Source organism: Arvicanthis niloticus, chromosome 5 (assembly GCF_011762505.2).
Source record: "Arvicanthis niloticus isolate mArvNil1 chromosome 5, mArvNil1.pat.X, whole genome shotgun sequence".
Classification (NCBI taxonomy): domain Eukaryota; kingdom Metazoa; phylum Chordata; class Mammalia; order Rodentia; family Muridae; genus Arvicanthis; species Arvicanthis niloticus.
In genome coordinates this window covers 94,859,223-94,878,318 of record NC_047662.1, presented here as the reverse complement: position 1 = coordinate 94,878,318, position 19,096 = coordinate 94,859,223, and the positions used below count along the sequence as shown (strand labels likewise).

The window sequence follows — 19,096 nt, the reverse complement described above, 5'->3', positions numbered from 1 at the left end:
ATGATGAACTCATGGTTAAAAGCCATGGTGGTTGAGTAGCAAGAGGTAATGGTGGATGGTGTGAGAATGCACTGGGCATGGTGAAATTTGCAGTGGAATTCCCACCTCCTGTTTTGGGAGTCGTGGGATCCAGCCCCAGAGCTATATGTGTCTCACCCCTCACTTGTTGCTACATTCATCTTCTGCAGAAGCTTGAACTAGACTGATCAACTGCACTTTTTAAAGGGGAGTGATGGCTTTTAGCAGTGGCACTAGTGCTGGATTTACTATTAACTATTTGTCAAGTTATTTATTGAGACGAAGGTTGTACTATGTTGTTCAGGCAGATTTTGAACCTTTGCACCCAAGTGATTCTCTTGTTCCCACATCTGAAGTTCTAGGACTCCAGGTGTGTATCACTGAGCCTAGCCTTGTTGAGTTTACTTATAAAATGATAAGTAACATAATTAGAAGATAGAGTGAATGAGAGATTAAATGGACAATACAAGTCAAGCTACTTTGTGTAAGTCCTAAATTAACAATATTTTGGCTTTAATATCTTTAAGTTATTTTTGTGTAAACTGAACACAGTACTTATATTTCTTCAGTATCCTTAACCCTTTCAACAATATGCTGTAAGAACATTTCAGTTTCAAGAAATACAGTTCCTTAATGATTTCAGTTGCTACATAAGCATTTATTATAGACATAATTATTAATTATTAACATAATTTCTTGGCAATTATTTTAAGTAAATTTCAAATTTGTTTTATAAGTAAATAAATTTGATGATAAATAATGTTGTGGTAAACGTTTTCGTATAGCCATATTTAAACCGGCATAGCATCGTTATTTTGTTTTCTTTGGAACAATTATGTCTCATAGATTTTAAGCTATGAATACAAATTAGAAAATTGGCATTCACTTACAAGTTAGACACTCTTCATAAGAAATTAAAAGCCAAGATGTTCAGTACTTTTCGGAAATTTTAGTACTTATCAGCTTGAAACTATGAATCTCTTTGCTGTTAAGTTAAATGACAACGTCAAGAAAGAATAACAGAATCCAAAGAAATGTTTTTAACTGATAAGCCATCACTCCAGCCCCAATGATGAAATATTAATACAAGCAATTGATTGGCATCAAAACATGTTTAAAATCTATATATAATATTATATCAGGTTATTTGACATCAATTCTCCCTCACTGATCTTAGAATAATTTAAAGGACATGTAATGAAAAAATACAGGATAGTTTATACATAATTAAGTAACAATTTTTTACAAGATTAAATGTATAGACCCCTCTTTAAAGAAAAAAAATTTTGTTGATGTGTTAAATTATTTTCTTTTTTATATAATCTTTTTTTTTTAACATTTATTTATTTTTATGTATATGAGTACACTGTAGCTGTCTTCAGACACACCAGAAGAGGGCATCAGATCTCATCATAGATGGTTGTGAGCCACCATGTGGTTGCTGGGAATCGAACTCAGGACCTCTGGATGAACAGTCAGTGCTCTTAACCACTGAGCCATCTCACCAGCCCAATTATTTTCATTATAGTGTTAAAATACAATAACATAAACTTGAGACATGCCTGAGCATGTAGATATATAAACTAAGGCATATCCACAAATCAAATATAAATAAATCTACAAAGCCAAATAACACTTAATATGGTGCTTGACAGTATTTTGCTGAAGGTCCTTCTGCAACATAGTGTGGAAAGAAACTCAAACATTAAATGCCATGTAGTATAAAAACATACAAGATCAAATCTATTATGAACATAACCACCCCTCTGGCTGTTAGGAGAGTCTAAAATGAGGTGGGGCTCCTGTAAATCCGTAATCACCTATAAGCTCCCCACTTTTCACAAACCCTGCTAAGACTTCTCTTTCTCGAACATGCTTAGCAGATGTGCTGCTTGGCCTTCCTGTGGGTTCCAAACAACTGGAACTAGGCCTATCCCCAAAATTTGCCTGTATGTGGGATATATTTTTCAAGCTGGGCTGCCTTGTCTGGCCTCAGTAGGAGAGGATGTGCTAGCCTCACAGACATGATGTGCAGGATGTGTGGATATCCAGGAAGGCCCTCACCTGCTCAGAGGGAAAGGGAAGGCGGATGGGAGGGAGGATTGTGGGATGGGGTGACCAGGAAGGGGGCAGTGAACGGGATGTAAAGTGACTAAGTAAAAAAAAAAAAAAAAAAAACTCCTTGTCTTCTCTCTCCTGAAAGAAAAGGAGGCCTGGCTCTAGCAGACACAGTTGTCTATAAGCACACAGTGAGCATTGAACATGATTAGGCATAGCTGGTAATCTGGAGAGGAGGAAGTAAGGGTGTGGAGACAGAAGAGTGTGTTTTATGGCTGTAATGTAGGGAAGGCTAGGAAAGAGGGGTTGGACTTCTACAGAGCACTCTCAGGTAGGACTGGATATCACTGTGCTCAGCAGTGCTTCTTCTTTCCTTCCTCCTCCTTCTCCTCCTCCTTCTCCTCCTCCTCCTCTTCTTCCTCTTCCTCCTCCTCTTCTTCCTCTTCCTCCCCCTCCTCTTCCTCCTCCTCCTCTTCCTCCTCTTCCTCCTCCTCCTCCTCCTCCTCCTCCTCCTCCTCCTCCTCCTCCTCCTCCTCTTCCTCCTCCTCCTCTTCTGTTGAGGCCCAAGCAAAATGTTGAGGCCTGGGCTGCCCCACGTTTAGGCGGCCACTGTATCCCGGCCCAAGTTGCCGCTCTGGTCCGCGGGTCATGGTTCAGCAAGAGAGAGAGTGAGGACGGACTCGAAGAATGGAGACCAGATAGATATTCTTCAGTCTCTCTTCCTAGTCCAAGTCCCAAGTCTTGAGTTCCTAGTTCCTAGTGCTTCCAAGTTCAAAGTTACTTCTTCCAAGTTCTCTTCCAAGTGCCTGCTTCTCTGTCTTCTCTCTGCTGTGTCTGATTCCCTGTTCAGTTCTGTCTCTGCCTTTTATATGTCTCACTTCTAAGCATGCCTCTAAGTCATACCTTTAATCATGCCCTTAGGTCTTGTCTCTAAATCTGATTTCTAAGTCACACTCTTAAGTCATGCACCTTTAATCTCACACACATTTAATCTCATGCACCTTTAATCTCACACACATTTAATCTCACACACCTTTAATCTCACACACCTTTAAGCAAGATGTTATCAGAGTGTGCTCAGCTGTTGTAAGCTATTGTAATACAAATCTCATGTCAGGGTATATGGCTCAAGATGGCTGCTAAAAGTCGGCCCCCAACACTCTTCCTCCTCCTCCTCCTCCTCCTCCTCCTTTTTCCTCCTCCTCCTCTTCCTCCCCTCCTCTTCCTCCTTCTCTTCTTTCCTCCTCTTCCTCCTCTTCCTCTTCATCCTCCTCCTCCTCCTCCTCCTCCTCCTCCTTGTCCTCCTTGTCTTCTCTGTTATTGTTTTATTCAACACAGAGGTTCTCTGTGTAACTGCCCACCTCAGCAGTGCTTCTTAAATGTGCCAGACAGGAAGCATAACACAAAGGTAACAATTCCCACTTCCTAAGGTCTTTCTGCTGGCCATTCTGAGTCAAGGGTGGATCTGGTTCATTTCTATATAGTAGGTGATGTCATTTTAGGCACTATACAATTTTTCTAAAATATAATAAGCAATTTTCCAGAATGATACAAAGGACACAATCAAACTCAGTGCAGACCCTGTGGAAAGCTGTAATGGAGAAGACAGAATAACAGTGGAATAATGGTGGTTCAGGAAATTCATTTGCAGAGACTAGGGGAAAAAAATTAAGTAAAAGTCTACACAAAATTTCAGTTTTGTTCCTTTGAGAGCATTAGGGGCACCTTAAGTAGTGGTTCAGGTTTCTCAGTGTCTGAGAAGAAGCAGGTCCTTGCCACTATGGCTGTAAAATAGGTACTAGCATGTTCTTCTGCCACCTTGTGGCAGAATTGTGCCATTAATGAAGACAGATTTGAAGTTACATAGGGCTCTTCAACAGATACTAACTTGGAAAAACTATTTGAAATTCAGCCTACTTCTCCCTTAAAAAAAAAATCAATCTAGGAATTGTGGCACATGTTTGTAATACCAGAACCTTGTAGGCTGAGGTAAAAAGACCATAGATTTAAGAGCAACCTATGCTATATAGTACAAGGTCAGCCTGAAGCACACGATGAAACGCTCAACAGACAGACAGTCCACATTATATTGCATAATTGAGCTTCATTTGTCAGGATGCCATAGAGAGAAATGCACCAAAAAACTTCTGGTGGTATGCTGCGGTTTGTTGCCACTTCTGCAGACTAGGGCTGGTTGGATGCACGTGCTGAGGCAAGGCATGTGGAAGACACTTGATGTGTGGAGGATATAAATAGGACTCCACAGAGCGATGGAGACAGAGCTTGGCTTGCTGGTACAGCTGGCTGTGCAATGCTTGTGGGTCTCAAGTCTTCACTGATCTTTTGCTTCCCTGAGAGAGGCACAGCTGAGAACTTCTGGTGTTCTGTTGATCCCTCCTGCTGATTTGAGCCCAGGCTGAGGCCTGGCTGTCTCTGCTAGGTCGTGTCACCACTGTCGAAAACCCTACTATACTGAAACGAACTGCTGGTGTATCTATGAGGAATTTGAAAGTGGATCAAGCTGCCACTGCCTGCTAACCTGTGAACTGAATTGTCATTTTCCAGACAACACAGAGGAGAATTGCTCAACACAGATGGGAACCTTTCTAAACAGGTCCACCCCCAATAACCCCCCCTTATCCTTTCTTTTCCATTACCCCTGGTAGGTGGGGGGTTACAAGGAAGGTTAAACCATTTAAAAACTATCATTAAAAATAGGACTTGAAAAAATTAAAGTTACAGAAACAATTCTCGCTGTTCAGCCTCACCAAATGGGAGTGTGAAGTTCATTTACAGACAACTTTCTCTGGGCCAGGTTAGATACTGCAGTCCAAGGCACCAACAAAACAAACTTTTCCACAGTTGACCTCCTTGTCTCATGCACAGCAATACTAATCAAGTACAAGGATACCCAAATTCTTTCTACTACCAGAAATTCCATGTGGATTAAGTTTTTCTCCAAACATGCCTACATGTATTATTTTTTTTAAAGGTACAGCAGCCATTCTTACATCCTTGAACTTTTATCTGATGTCATTAGATAATTTACCACAATTTTGGAAGCTGTGCAGTTTTTCAAGGGCAGGTTAGATTGATTGCCTTTCTATCATTAAAATGCATTTAGTATAGTTGAGTAAGATATAGTTTATTACTAACATAAAAAAAATAAAAAAAACAACTCCCAATTAATTTTAAACATCCTGGTACTGGGCTGGCAAGATGGTTCAGTGGGTAAAGGTGCTTGCCATCTTGAGTTTAGTTCTTGAGACCCAAGCCTTAGAAGTAAAACCTAGTTCCAAAAGTTGTCCTCTGAGCTTTACACATGGGCACTCGAACACATATGCACACATTAAAAAAATTATATCAAGACTAGTATTAAATTTCAGACTAATTGATTTGTTCTTATCCAGCCCCTCAAACCCCACTCCTCAGTGCCCCTGTTCAGTATCTTATTCTCCCCAAACACTAAAGCAGTATTCAAACCTGTGATGAGAATTCATAGGGGAAAGATGGGATGGGATGAAGGTGTCTTTTTAACCCTACAAGGGACTAGAGTTCTCCAGCTGAGTGTAATTTGCAGGTATTGCTAAATAGAGTCCCCATTTATTTTGGTCTTCCCAGACATGAGTTTCTCTGTGTAGTATTTATTTATCTTGAGACAGGGGTTCGCTGCATAGTATGTATGTATTTATGTTTTTACTTATTTGTTTTTTCAAGACAGTTTTTCTGTGTAGCCCTGGCTGTCCTGGAACTCGATTTGTAGACCAGACTGGCCTTGAACTCACAGGCCCGCCTCTACCGGAGTGCTGGGATTAAAGGCGAGCGCTACCATCGCCCTGCTGTAATCCCCCTGAAGGAAACTATACAGGACTAGAAATCGGTCAAATCCCTCGAGTTTTATGCAGAACTTTTCATCTCTTTAAAGAGTTCCCCCCACCCCCACCTCAGGTATCGGCGCGTGCTCGTTCGGAGATGGACAGGACCATCAACCAATTAGCAGTTTAGATGAGATCGGACAGCCCCCTCCCCCTCAAACACAGAATATAAACAAAACGCTTTCCATCAGTAATAATGGGCTTTTAAGGCACAGACCAATACTTTAAAAAAAAAAAAAAAAAAAAAAAAAAAAACGAAACCGCATTCAATGCTTCGCGTTGAAGGGTCTGAAGTCTGAAACAGTCCCCGCCCTTCTGTGTGCGACACAGAGGCAGCGGCGCACACTCAGAACTCTCTGCGCCCTCCCCACGCGTCACTTCCGCCTGGCGGTCTCCTTACACATCACTTCCGCCCTCTCCTCGCAGTGCATCGGGTGAAGTTGAAGCAACTTCCTTTCCCTTTGCCCTACTTCCTCTCCCTGCCTCCGCCTCCGTGCAGCTCAGTCCCTCTCGCAGCAGGTCCAAAGTGAGGATTGGATTCCCCCACCGGCCTTCGTGAATAACCGCTGGGAGCCGCGCGCCCCGCGGCAGGAGTTGGTGGGACCCAGGTTTGCTTTGTTGTCCGGTGCTCCCGGGCCGTGAGTGGCGAGGACTCTCGGGTCCCATCTTCCTGGCCTGTAGCCACGCCGGAGGCTGCGGCCAGTGCTTTCCAGTCAAGTGCTCCCTCCTCAGCTTCTGTCTCCTCTCTCTCCAGGCGACGTCCAACCCCGATTGATGCTTGCCGTAGATGCCTTGTCCTGAAGTTTGAATCGGAAGCCGATTGGACATAGACTCCTGATGGCCGCGTTTCTCCCGATTTAGCATCCATTCCGCCTCCTTTAAGCCTCGGAACCAGAGTCAGGTAGGAAATACTGAAAGTGTACCCCACCTGTACAGATAAAGAAACGGGATTGTTGGCAAGTTCGATCTCTAAAGGCAACCCCCACCCCCCCAAAAAAGGGAAGCGCTGGGGTGCTCATCTAGGTCTGACATCTGTAGAACTCCTCAGTGAGCGTTTAAAAGGCACTGTGAAGAGGACGCTTGTGTGTCTGGGTGCTTAATGTTTATCTGACATTATGCTAAGTTGTTTCTATGAGTATGTCATCCGTTCGTTAACAGTAAGTCTAGCAATCATGTTGTTCTTGGTTTAGGAAACTGAGGTTCAGAGATAACTGACTTGTATAGGATTAATGACTTAGCTAACATTTTTCCCCCGAGTCTCTGAATGCTTTAACCTTAACCTCTGTCATAAATAAACTCCTTCTTTTGATGTTTTGTTTTTGGTGCCTCAGAAAGTGAGAATCCTGAAACGTATTCATAGCTTCTCTATTATTTGATTAGCATTTTATTTGTTATTAGCGTCTTATGTAGAAATCTATAATTCTGTCAATTCCATTCCTCAACAGTTATTTTTTTTTTTTTCTCTCTGTCTCTCGATTTAGGATTGATGGGTTTTGCCGTGGAATTAGCGGCTTTAAGTTAAAGAGTTGGCCAGAAAAATTTACTAGTTTTTATATATACATACTCTATATTGTAGCTTGCCTGCTTATCTTGATTCAGTTCATGTTCTTTATTTTTGCTTCTGTTTTTTTTTTTCATTCAGAAATATATAACTGTCATCTTATACCAAGATGTCAGGGATTGGAAATAAAAGAGCAGCTGGAGAGCCAGGCACATCTGTGCCTCCAGAGAAGAAGACAGCCGTTGAAGATTCAGGGACCACCGTGGAAACAATTAAGCTAGGAGGCGTCTCTTCAACGGTACGAGGAAAGAATGCTGCACAAGTGTACTTGGTTCCGTCAGTTGTTCCTGAAAGTAAAAGTTTATGGAAGCTTTTTGAATTAAGAGAGAAGCATTAGAAGAGGGAAATAGATGAATTGATGTGGTGGTCAGATCTTTAAGTGAGGTGTATTAATGTTTGATCTGTATTTGCAAGGTGTGCTTCTGTGTTTTGTTCTGTTTTTTGAGAGTCTGACTATAGTAGTCTTTGCTTATAGTTAATTGGCACTTTTCCCTACCTTTTTTTCTAATTTGGAGCCATGTTCTGAGAGGCCTTTGGGTGTGCTAGTACTGAATGAGAGTTGGATCAGAGTGCCCAGGGGGTACTCACAGCCAAACCTCTTAGCTGCATGGCCTGGATTATCTGCCCTGTGCCCATGCCTGCTTGTGAAATGAATCTGTAGTACCTGTGTGTGAGAGACAGTGGGTTATGATGGAGACAAAATGGGAATCCTTGTGAGGAGTTAAAACATTGTAAAAACAATAGCATGCACTCATAAGAATAAGCTATTACTTGTTATTGGGCTAGAGAATGTGATAGACGAATTGTTTTTTAATAGATAGTAATTTTAGACATGAGAAGCTTAGAGGCCTTGATGTAAATAAGATTCTGTATTTGGAATTTGATCAAGGGAATATAATGTGTAGACACTTTCCAGTTGTGTTTCTTGTGTATATTGAGGCTGAGGTTCAGAGAAGTTGATTTTATTTTTCAGTCAGAACAAGATCCTCCTTACCAAATTGTTAATGAAGTGTCATTTAGGGAGATGACCACTGCTGCCAGAAAGTGTTTTTGTCTTAGCAGTGTTTATTTTGTGCACCCTACATGCATACATGCCAATATAAGTATTTATTGAGTACGACAGCCTCATGTTTCCAGAGGAGAGGATCTGCTTTCCACCTCTATTGAAGTCACTTCTATGCACTAAGAAAAGTAATATAGAAGGACTGAGGTAGATCTTAGTGGTAGATTACTTGCCTAGTCTGTGTTAAGGCCTTAGGTTTAATCCCTGGCACTGAATATAGTGTGCGTGCGTGTGTGTGTGTGTGTGTGTGTTCACATGCATGTGCATGGGCAAACTGGAATCCCAGACTTTCTTGCAAGGCTCCATGTACAAGGAAAATAGTTGATATGTGATCACATGTGTATCAGTACACAGCTAGTTAAATAGATATAAATTTGGGTACAAAATGACCCAGTGACTAGGACTGTTGTCTTAACTGTAACCTTGATTGCAGAGATGCTCAGGTCACTAAGAAGTATAGTCTAAAGGTCTGTGAAAGTGTCCCAGTCATCTACCACAGAGCTCTTGGTGTGAATGAGTGCAGAGGGTTGATGCAGCTATGCTGGGAGCCTGGGTGACCAGGTATGATTCTGAGGCCTGCATGATGCCTGTCTGTTTGCTGTCAGCCATGAAGGTGAAGAAGCTCCATTAACTCACCTGCCATGGAGCCAAGCAGCCATAGATCAAACACTCCTAAATCATGAGTCAAAAGAAATCTCTTGGGGCTAGAGAGATTGCTCAGCAGTTAAGAGCACTGGCTGCTCTTCCAGAGGTCCTAAGTTCAATTCTCAGCAACCACATGGTAAATCATAACCATTTGTAATGGTATCTGATGCCCTCTTCTAGTTTTACAGTGAGCTAGCTGAGGTTTGCAAACATGAAAAATGAGAATCCAGTGTCCTCTTGAGTTGTGATTACATTGTTGTGAGCTGTCCACTCCAGCTGTTCCAAACCTGGAAACAAGTCTGAGATAGGAGAAGCCAAATGAAGACTGTTTTAGTTGGAGAGAAGGGAAACAAACATTTAGCAATAGGTACTTCATTGGAGACTGAGTACTTATGCTGGGTACTGGTGGGGCTGACTCTAGTAAGCTTAAGAACATGAGGGAAATAGGGACACTGAGTAGAGACAGTGCTTTGGAGGATCGCTGTAAGAACAAAGAAGATGGAGCAGGAGAGAGATGGGGGGAGGAGAGAGAGAGAGAGAGAGAGAGAAGAGAGAGGAAAGAGGAGAGAGGAGAGAGAAACACACACACCAGAGAGCTTTGTTAAATCAAGCGACAGCTTTTGATTGTGTTTTAAGATCAGAGATACCAAGGCTGTTTCTCTGTTGGTTGAAGTGCATTGAGAGAAGATGTTAATGATAAAGCAAAAAGAAGAGATAGGTACTGCTATGATGCACTTGAGTAGGAGAGGGTGGTTGTAATGCAGTGAAAAGAGGCTGCACAGTAAAGAAGTTGGCAGTAACCAGGAACAGGTACAGTTATCCATGTCAGCAGAAGAAAGGCAGAGAGTGCAGTCAGGTTGATCATTAGCAGTAGCTTGAACAAGTAGGTATGCACATTCATTTCAGTGAAATCTGAGAGGAAAGTTTGGGTGTTTGAAGAAAGAGAGAAAGATAGGAAGTAGTCACTGTGTAGGGAGGTTGTCTTAGGGGGTGCAGTAGAATTGCTTACTGGGCAACACTGGGGCCCACTTGGATTTCTGAGCATGTGCTGTGAGTGAAATTAGTCAAAACTAAATCATGGGATTTAGTTTTTCTTATTACAGTTAGCTGTGTGAGTCTAAACTTGAAGTAGGTGGAGAGTTGGATATTACAAGGATTGGAGTTTTTCCAAGATAAACATGATGATGAAGCAAGGAAAGAGAAGGTATATAAAGGGTGATATAACAACTCATCATAGAGTGTGTGTTTGGAAAAGCAGGAGGTGAGGAAACAAGACGCATAGACACAGAGAAAGGCATAGATCTGTAGATTAGATTCTGAGAGGCCAAAGAATTGTTGGAGGCAGGAAACGGAAAGGTAGGAAAAAATTGCTGCTGGTTATGGAGAGTGAGCTTATAAAGGACCTGCAGATACAGATAAAGCTGAGACAGTAGCTGTGACAGAAACTGGTGACAGAGATAAAGAAATAAGATCTTTGACAGAGAAGTGGTTAAGATATGGAATGATCACCTAAGTTGGAATTAAAACTTTAGACAATATAACAGGAAGTGGAACTGTAGCAAGTGATGGTAAGCAAGATCTGGGAGATGGGGCATGACTGAGCAATTTATAGGTAAGGCCAGAAATAGTGGCAGGTGATATGATCTAATATCCTAATCTGCTAAGGAGTTTTGAGCAAGGGAATAGCAATGGAAAACAAAGATAGCATCTGTTGTGAACCGCTCACAATGTTGGCCAAAATGAGCGCTCTATCAATGTTGGAACCCGCACTGCCAAAAGCTTTGGGGGCTAAATTGTTAGAGCCCGTACTGCCCCAAGCTGCTCCGATCCACAGGTTTAGCAAGAAAGAATGGAGACCAGACAGAGTGTGATTTAATCCCATTTATTCTTCAGTCTCTCTTCTCTCTTTCCAAGTCCCTAGTTCCTAGTATCAAGTCTCAGGTCCTAATTCCTACTTCCTCTGTAATAAATCTCAAGTCCTAATCTCTGTTCCAAGTTGCTAGTCCCAGTTCCAAGTTCTCTTCCAAGTACCTGTCTCAAGTACAAGTGTCTACTAATTTCTTCTGTCTGCCTCTCGCCTTTTATATCTTTCTTCTAAGCCATGCCTTTAAGTCATGCCCTTAGGTCTTATCTCTAAATCACACCTTTAAGTCTCACATACCCAACGGAAGATCCTGGGTATCTAAAACAAGATGTTATCAGAGTGTGCTCAGCTCTTGTAGGCTGTTGTAAATAAGTCTCTTGTCAGGGTATATGGCTCAAGATGGCTCCAACGATGATAGGCGCCTTCTGTCGGCTCGCCACAAGCATCTGCTTTAGACTGGGGCTTCAAGGAGTGTAGGAGGGAAACTGCAGGGAAATGATTTTCTCATATATGTTTTAGTTAATAGCCAGAAGAAGAGAAGAGTCTGGGTAAATGTTTTAATGTTTGTTGATGTTCTAGTTGATGTGAGTCTAGGAGAGCAAGGCTGAAAAATGAGGCAGACTAAAGTCTCATGCAGTAGCCAACTTTATTCAGAGTAGCAGGCTTAAAGAAGTGATGTGTGCCGTCACAAGGACAAGCTGCACATGGCAAATACATGTTTTACCATAGAGGCACATGAATAACAGCTGAAGTAAACACGCCTGTCTACTACACCTGGGAGGAACATGAAAGCACATTCCCAACAACAGTTCTGAGTTTGAAGAATTGACATTGACTGACAAGCCTCCTGTCTTGTGGATTTTTTGGGTTTTTTTTTGAGTTTTCTCATGAGCACTCAACTTACATGAGTCCATAGATAGACTATGTTCTGACTGGTTACGAATAGTACAAATAAGGCAGAGTGGAGCTTCTAGTCTCTCTCTCTCTCTCTTTTTTGTTTTGTTTTTTTGTTTTTTTCGAGACAGGGTTTCTCTGTGTAGCCCTGGCTGTCCTGGAACTCACTCTGTAGACCAGGCTGGCCCTGAACTCAGAAATCCGCCTGCCTCTGCCTCCCAAGTGCTGGGATTAAAGGCGTGGGCCACCACTGCCCAGCATAAAAGTCTTTTAAAGCAATTTTTGCTTTAAAACTCAATTTCACCAGTTTCTACATAAAACAAGACTTTTAGTTGACTTTTGGCAAAGCAGCCTGCTCACCCATCTGAGTTTACTCTGTTTCCCTTTGATTAACTTTTGTATAAGGAAAAGAAAAACAACAAAACAAACAAACAAAAGTTTCTGCCTTTCCACCTGCTATTTCTTTGTGATGTTTTCCTCTCACTGCTACCTCTACCCCCTAGCTTCTCCAGGGGCAGGAACTGGAGAGAGTCTAAAGATAGGAAGGTCTGGGGAATTGGTGATGGATGAGAGTATTCTGCTTGCTTTGTTTTGTTTTTGAGACAGGATCTTTCTTTAATCCAGCAACAGGGATGATCTGGCAAGAGATCACATCCAAATACCTGCTACGTCTATAATGATCTGGCTGGGATGTAGACACACCCTGGATTGCAGTAAATTCTATTGTGGGGACATGAGAAACCTGGAGAGACATGTTTTATATCAGGAAATGGGAAGCTGGATTGGAGCAGAGTTCTGGATGATTTCTTTAGTATGTATTTTGGAGTAAAATTTATCTCTGAAGCCTAGTGATGTGGATAGTCATTTGGCATTAAGAGTCCAAAATACTGACATACTGGATGCTGTGTATGTGTGTTTTAAATGGTTCATCTAAACCTATGTTTAAATCACCTGATAATGTGAGCAGCTATTGGAATAGAGATCAACCCAAGTACCAGGATCTTGAGTGAAAAGAGTGGTGCTTAGGAAGTAGAGGACAGTGTCGATAGGCTACACAGTGAGCTAGCAGTATGGTGGAGCCTCAGGATCGAGTTACCTTGTGAGGATTCCTATTAGAGTAGTGAGATGGTGAGCTTGAGAGTCTACTTGAGAAACTTGCTCTTTCCATATGTGATCATACACCTGTTCCATTATTTCTTTTGTTCCCACTTCTTACCTAATTAGTTTTAAGATTTCTTTGTGTATGTGTGTGTACATGTGGAGGCCAGGTAGTATTTCTCAGTTGTCATCCACCTTGTTTTTTGAGAGAGAGACTCTTAACTTGGCTTGGAACTCACCAGTATTTGGCTAGGCTGGCTAGGCAGCCAGCTCTCCTCAGGGGTCCACCTATCTTTATCTTCTCTGTGCTGAGGTGACAGCGTTTACCACCATACTAGGCTTTCCTAGAAGCAGGCTTTATTGATCAAACTTAGGTGCTCATGCTTGTGTGACAAGCCTGTAGCACCTGAGCTGTGTCCTCGGCCTCAGTTAAGATTTGTTGTTTGGGGGTTTTTTTTGTTTTTTGGTTTTTTTAAATAGAAAATAACTAATCAACTAATGTGAACTTACTGAATTTAATAGCTCATTTGGTTTTTTTTGTGGCGACTAATGATTCTGGTTTCCTGAGGTAGGAGGAATTAGACATTAGAACACTACAATCCAAAAATCGTAAGCTAGCAGAAATGCTAGATCAGCGGCAGGCCATTGAAGACGAGCTTCGGGAACACATTGAAAAGCTGGAGCGACGGCAGGCCACTGATGATGCCTCACTGTTGATTGTGAACCGGTACTGGAGCCAGGTAGCTGCCTTGTCTTACCAGCCTTCTCATCCTTCGCTCTCTTAGTCTCTTAACTTTTGCCCTTGTTTGTTTGTTTACTGCATCTTTTCTTCTGTAGTTTGATGAAAACATCCGAATCATCCTTAAACGTTATGATCTGGACCAGGATTTGGGAGACCTACTCACAGAACGGAAAGCCTTGGTTGTGCCAGAACCAGAACCTGACTCTGATAGCAATCAAGAGCGCAAAGACGAACGGGAGAGAGGCAAGTGTTTGCAAGGAAGTCTGTCATTGCATTAGTTACCTGGGTTTTGAGGTTGAGCTTTGCTGTGAGGCTCTCCAGTTGAGGGGAACAGTGGATTTTGCTATTTCTAGCTTTAAAAGAAGCCCGGGGCCTCCTTTTTCTCTCCCTGTGTCATTGGGAGGTATTCTGTCACTGCATTAGTTACTAGGTTTTTGAAGTTGAACTTTGCTTTGAGGCTCTCCATTTGAGGGAAAATTTGCGATTTCCAGATTTATAATTTGGGGGGCTTTTTTTCTCCCCATGTTCTCAGGGGATGGGCAAGAGCCAGCTTTCTCTTTCCTTGCTACTTTGGCTAGCAGTTCCAGTGAAGAGATGGAATCTCAGCTTCAGGAGCGTGTAGAGTCCTCCCGCCGTGCTGTGTCTCAGATTGTGACTGTCTATGATAAATTGCAAGAAAAAGTGGATCTCTTATCCCGGAAACTGAACAGTGGAGGTGAGGAGAGAACCAGGAGACCGGGAGCAGTGGGGAGGCTCAGGGTGCAGCTCAGTAGTAAGGGAGAATGTGGCTAGGTGTGTGGCTGCTATTCCCGGCACCAAAACGAGGAAGAGAACTCAGTTTAACCAAGTTTTTCATAGTTTTAAGCCTGTGACTCTCAGTGTAATTACCATGACATGCTAACTGTATACTTTCATATGTAGCAGAATTAGACTGTTCTGACTTCAGATGGTGAGTTTTAATGTGTTCTTTTGTCTTTGATGCATTTAAAGAGAGTTAGATGAGGTAGTAAAGCAGTAAGGTGACTCCCGTGTTTGAAGAGATAGGATAGGAAGCCAATGGATGAAAACGCCTTAAAGTAAAAGACCACTTGGAATACTTATTATTATTTTGAGTTTTATTACTGAAATTATGTTCATACAGTATAGAAAGTATACTAAAATAACTAAAGATCTTTAGTCATTTGTGACATATCTCTTTCTCAAATGCAGATAAAATAACCTTTATTTCAGGTTTTCAACAATAGCCATGGTCTGGTTATAGTATCTTTTTAAGAAAAAATTTATTGTGTATTGTATGTGAGTGTATAATTACACACGTGAGTGCAGGTAACTGAGGAGGCCAGAAGAGGGTATCAGGTTTCCTTGGTCCTGGAGTTGTTGGCCACCTGACATGCATTTTGGGAACTAAACTGGGGTTCTCTGCAAGAGCAGTACACCCTCTTATCCACTAGTCATCGCCCTAATCCTCTGTTACAGTGTTTGAGCTTCCCCGATTATCAACAAGATATTTATTGTTTCACTCTCTTAAATAAATTAGTTAAATATAATGTGCTTTATTTACTAGGTGAGTAAGAACTGTATTCAAGAATTTTATTTTTAAGGAAATTTAAAAAATTGCTTCTTTTTAGTATGGTAATTGATATGCTTATTTATTTATATTTTATGTGACTCCTCTTCCCTGTTACTATAAAACAAGCTGTGCGATACTTCTGTCGCCCGTGGTTCTAATTGACTATTTAGAGAGTATTGTTAAACCACACCAATGTGGGGAGTGTACAATGAGCAGAGGCTAGTTTGATGCTGCATTTGATATTTTAAGTGAATATCAAGTACATTATTTGCTATATTTGTAAAGGAATTAAACTGAATAGTATATAAAACTGTACTAAGAACTTTTTTTGGGATTCTGTGTCTACAAGATTCCTCAGCATTGAAGGCTCTTGCACACAAACAAGCCTGATAACAAGAGTTCAGTCTCTGGATCCCACAAGGTGGCAGGAGACAACCAATTCATGTGCCTGTACACACGGGACAGACCTACACACAGAGAGACAAAATTTATTTTTTATAAGTGTGTTTTAAGATCAAGTTTAAGTTAAAAAAGCATTTTATTATAAATTCTGAATAGCGGGGGCTGGAGAGATGGCTCAACAGTTACGAGCACTTGCTGCTCTTCCAAAGGTCATGAGTTCAATTCCCAGCAACCACATGGTGGCTCACAACCATCTGTAATGGGGTCAGATGCCCTCTTCTAGTGTTTCAAGGACAGTGTGCTTATATACATTAAATGAATAAATAAATAAAAATAAATAAATAAAGATAAATTCTGAATAGCCAAACTGTTTGTGACCCAGAGGAAATCTGTGTTGATAAACAGGTAAAGGTACATATGGTTATAATCCTGAGTATTAACTTTTTGGAAGTTCATTTTCACCCATGGGTTTGGTTCTTATTTTTTAAAGCTTTATTTATTTATTTATTTATTTATTTATTTATTATGTCTACAGTGTTCTTCCTATGGACTTGATTCTTGTTTAGATTTATGGCTTAATTATTAATTTACTAAGCACTCACTGGGTTTTAGTTGAATTAGGGCCTGGCTTCAGAACTTAGGATATTGAAGAATGAAAATGTAGGCCCTAGTTTTTAACTCAGGTTGACTCAGAGTCACTGATTGAGTCTTAACTAGTAGGATTTATATGAACCCCTGGGAATTGTCTGTCTTAAAAGTCTGAGAAATGATTCAGATGGGCAATCCTGCGAGCCCTCAATCCTGAGAACATGGAAACTGAGAACCCATGACTTAACTGCTCTGTCGTATGTGTACTGAGAGCAGTAATAATTAGTGTGGGAATACATTTTCCTGGCAACTCTAAATTATGTGTATCTGGAGACCAGTTGGTTCCATTTATAGCACTTGAGCTGTAATCATTATGACTAGTTTTAAAAACCTGAATTCAGCATAATAAATTCTAAAGATGTAACTTATACATTTGTAAATATTATGTACACTTTTTATTTTGAGCTTCAGGGTTATACTTAACATAATATTGTGATAAGTGAGTTCTGTGTTTTTATCTTTGTTCTTCAGGGTTTTTATATGTGATTATTTGAAGAGAGAAATTATACTTTCTGTCTCCACCACAATAGAGAGATACTTCATGTTGCTATTAGTTAATAATAGGAATTTGTGATTACCTTATAAAACAAATTGTATTGCTTTACTTTTGACAGTGCTTAGAAATCTTGTCTGTTCTAAATTCTAAAGTGTCTATTTTTAGTGATGATAATTATATGTGAATAAAATGATATAGCCTTCATTTATTTGCTCAAAGCATTTGTCTTAACAGAGATGAGAGTAGGTGATGGTTGCAGGTTGACTCATTTACATAACCAGTTACCTATCACCTGACCTGGGTGCTTCCTTTGTGTCCTGTGAGATAACACACTAGGTTACTTTCTGACATTCTGAGGACTGTGAGGTGAGCCAGCAGGCTGATGCTTTGATGCAATAGATGATTGTAAAACTCTATTGATGCTAAACTAAAGTGCAGTTCTTCTTCCTCAGATAACCTGATAGTGGAGGAAGCAGTGCAGGAGCTGAACTCCTTCCTTGCGCAAGAGAATGTGAGGCTCCAGGAGCTGACAGACCTCCTTCAGGAGAAGCATCACACCATGTCTCAGGAGGTACACTTGACCAGAAAGGAGTAACAGTCATTCTTAGTGGCTGACAGCACCAAGTCAAAATTGTTAGAATTTTGAGAGGCCACTTTATTTAAAAGGCATTATATTGAAGGAAGTGTAGAGCAGTAACAGTCAACTCTGGGAGATCAAAGTCTATGGAAAGGTTAAAAAAGAAAACAACTGAATATTTTTCTTTGTGCCTCTGTTTAATAGCTAGTTTAGGATCTTCATCATTGTGAGGAAATATCACAACACAACAAAGTTGTAAATCCTAAATGTTTCACTGCCCTAAATATAATACATTGTAAACAGTGGTACTGAGTGAATAGCTAAGTGAGAGTTGAGCAGAGTGTGGTGAGGAGGCTCCTGCATTGGTGAAGCCGTAGGAACTTGAAGAATGAGAATATTCACCACAGAGTAGGCCACAGACATCTATCTATGTAAAATGCTTATGAGAAAGTGACAAAGCTTTGGATGATGCCTCATATGCTTCTAATTATTTTGTTAGCTCAAATGATTTATCTGCTGAAACTTGACCTACTTTGGTTTGGCTACTAGATTTGTTACTTAGTCATTGTCACTTAGTCACTTGCTACCCAGTTCTAAGCACTACATGAATAGTAGTATTAATGGCAAAACAGCTTCTGTTTTACTGCTGAGGAAACAAATGAAGAATAGTGTGCAGTCAGAGAGCAAGTGATTAGAAAATGTGGTTTGCTGCTAAATTTGTTTAATCTCAGAACTGTGTTTTCCCTGCACTGTTTCCTGAGCTCTGCTCTTAGATTCTTTGCTTGGATGCTCATGGACTTTCAAAGTGGGTAGAGTTTGGCAGCATTTACAAACAGATGGGAGTGTCATCTTTTAGGGCATTAACTAGGTGTTACCAAGATAGAAATGTCTCCTGTTGAGGCCTTTCCCAAGTCTCAGCAGTAGTAAGCCTGGGCCTCTCTCTTTTGCTCTCTGGGTTTGTGTGAAGAACCCATGTCTTTGATTGCTGTTTTCTTTCCTTTTCTTTTTTTAAAAATCATAGTAGGATTTAATTTAATGGCACAAAATACAGGGCAGCTTCTTCATGCAGCAATTTATTTTTTTCCATTAGTTTATTTACTTACTCACTTCACATCTGATCTCAGCTCCCCTCTCTCCTCCCAGTTCCCTCTTACACAGCCCCTTATCTCTCATTGCTGGTTCTTGATGCTGACTGTCTGCTGGGAAGCTGTCAGTTGCCAGCTGGAGGACCTGAAGATTTCTTAACATGTCAGCTGAACTACATTGAGTGTTTTAAGAAACAAAGCAGATGCTGCCTGATCTTTTTAGAATAGCCTCAGAGTTACATACTTGTTATATATTTTTGGCCACTAAAGTTGTCCAGGATCAAGGAGAGGAACAGATTCGTCTCTTAATGGGAAGATTGTCAGAGAAAAAAAATAAGCTGAAGGGCATATACAGAGCAATGGAAACATGGGCAGTTCCATAATTAAGATGCTGTGTAGCATTAGCCACTTGATGGCTCCTTAACAGAATAGGGCTGCTGAGGGGGCTCAGTGGAAACAGCACTGCCATGCAAAGTTGAGATCCCCAGAATCAACATAAA

At 41.0% G+C, this 19,096-nt stretch overlaps 1 protein-coding gene across 1 annotated transcript in view; it reads left to right on the top strand.

Annotated features, from left to right (window-relative positions):
- The first annotated feature begins 6,373 nt into the window (after positions 1–6,373).
- The window catches only part of Rnf20 (ring finger protein 20), a 28,794-nt gene continuing 16,071 nt past the window's right edge, over positions 6,374–19,096 (top strand). Inside the window, exons 1-7 of the mRNA XM_034502129.2 lie at positions 6,374–6,559; positions 6,706–6,852; positions 7,594–7,750; positions 13,649–13,816; positions 13,914–14,061; positions 14,351–14,533; positions 17,387–17,505. Coding sequence (XP_034358020.1) covers positions 7,622–7,750; positions 13,649–13,816; positions 13,914–14,061; positions 14,351–14,533; positions 17,387–17,505 — 747 coding nt within the window. The 5' untranslated portion in view covers positions 6,374–6,559; positions 6,706–6,852; positions 7,594–7,621. The remainder of the gene's footprint in view (positions 6,560–6,705; positions 6,853–7,593; positions 7,751–13,648; positions 13,817–13,913; positions 14,062–14,350; positions 14,534–17,386; positions 17,506–19,096) is intronic.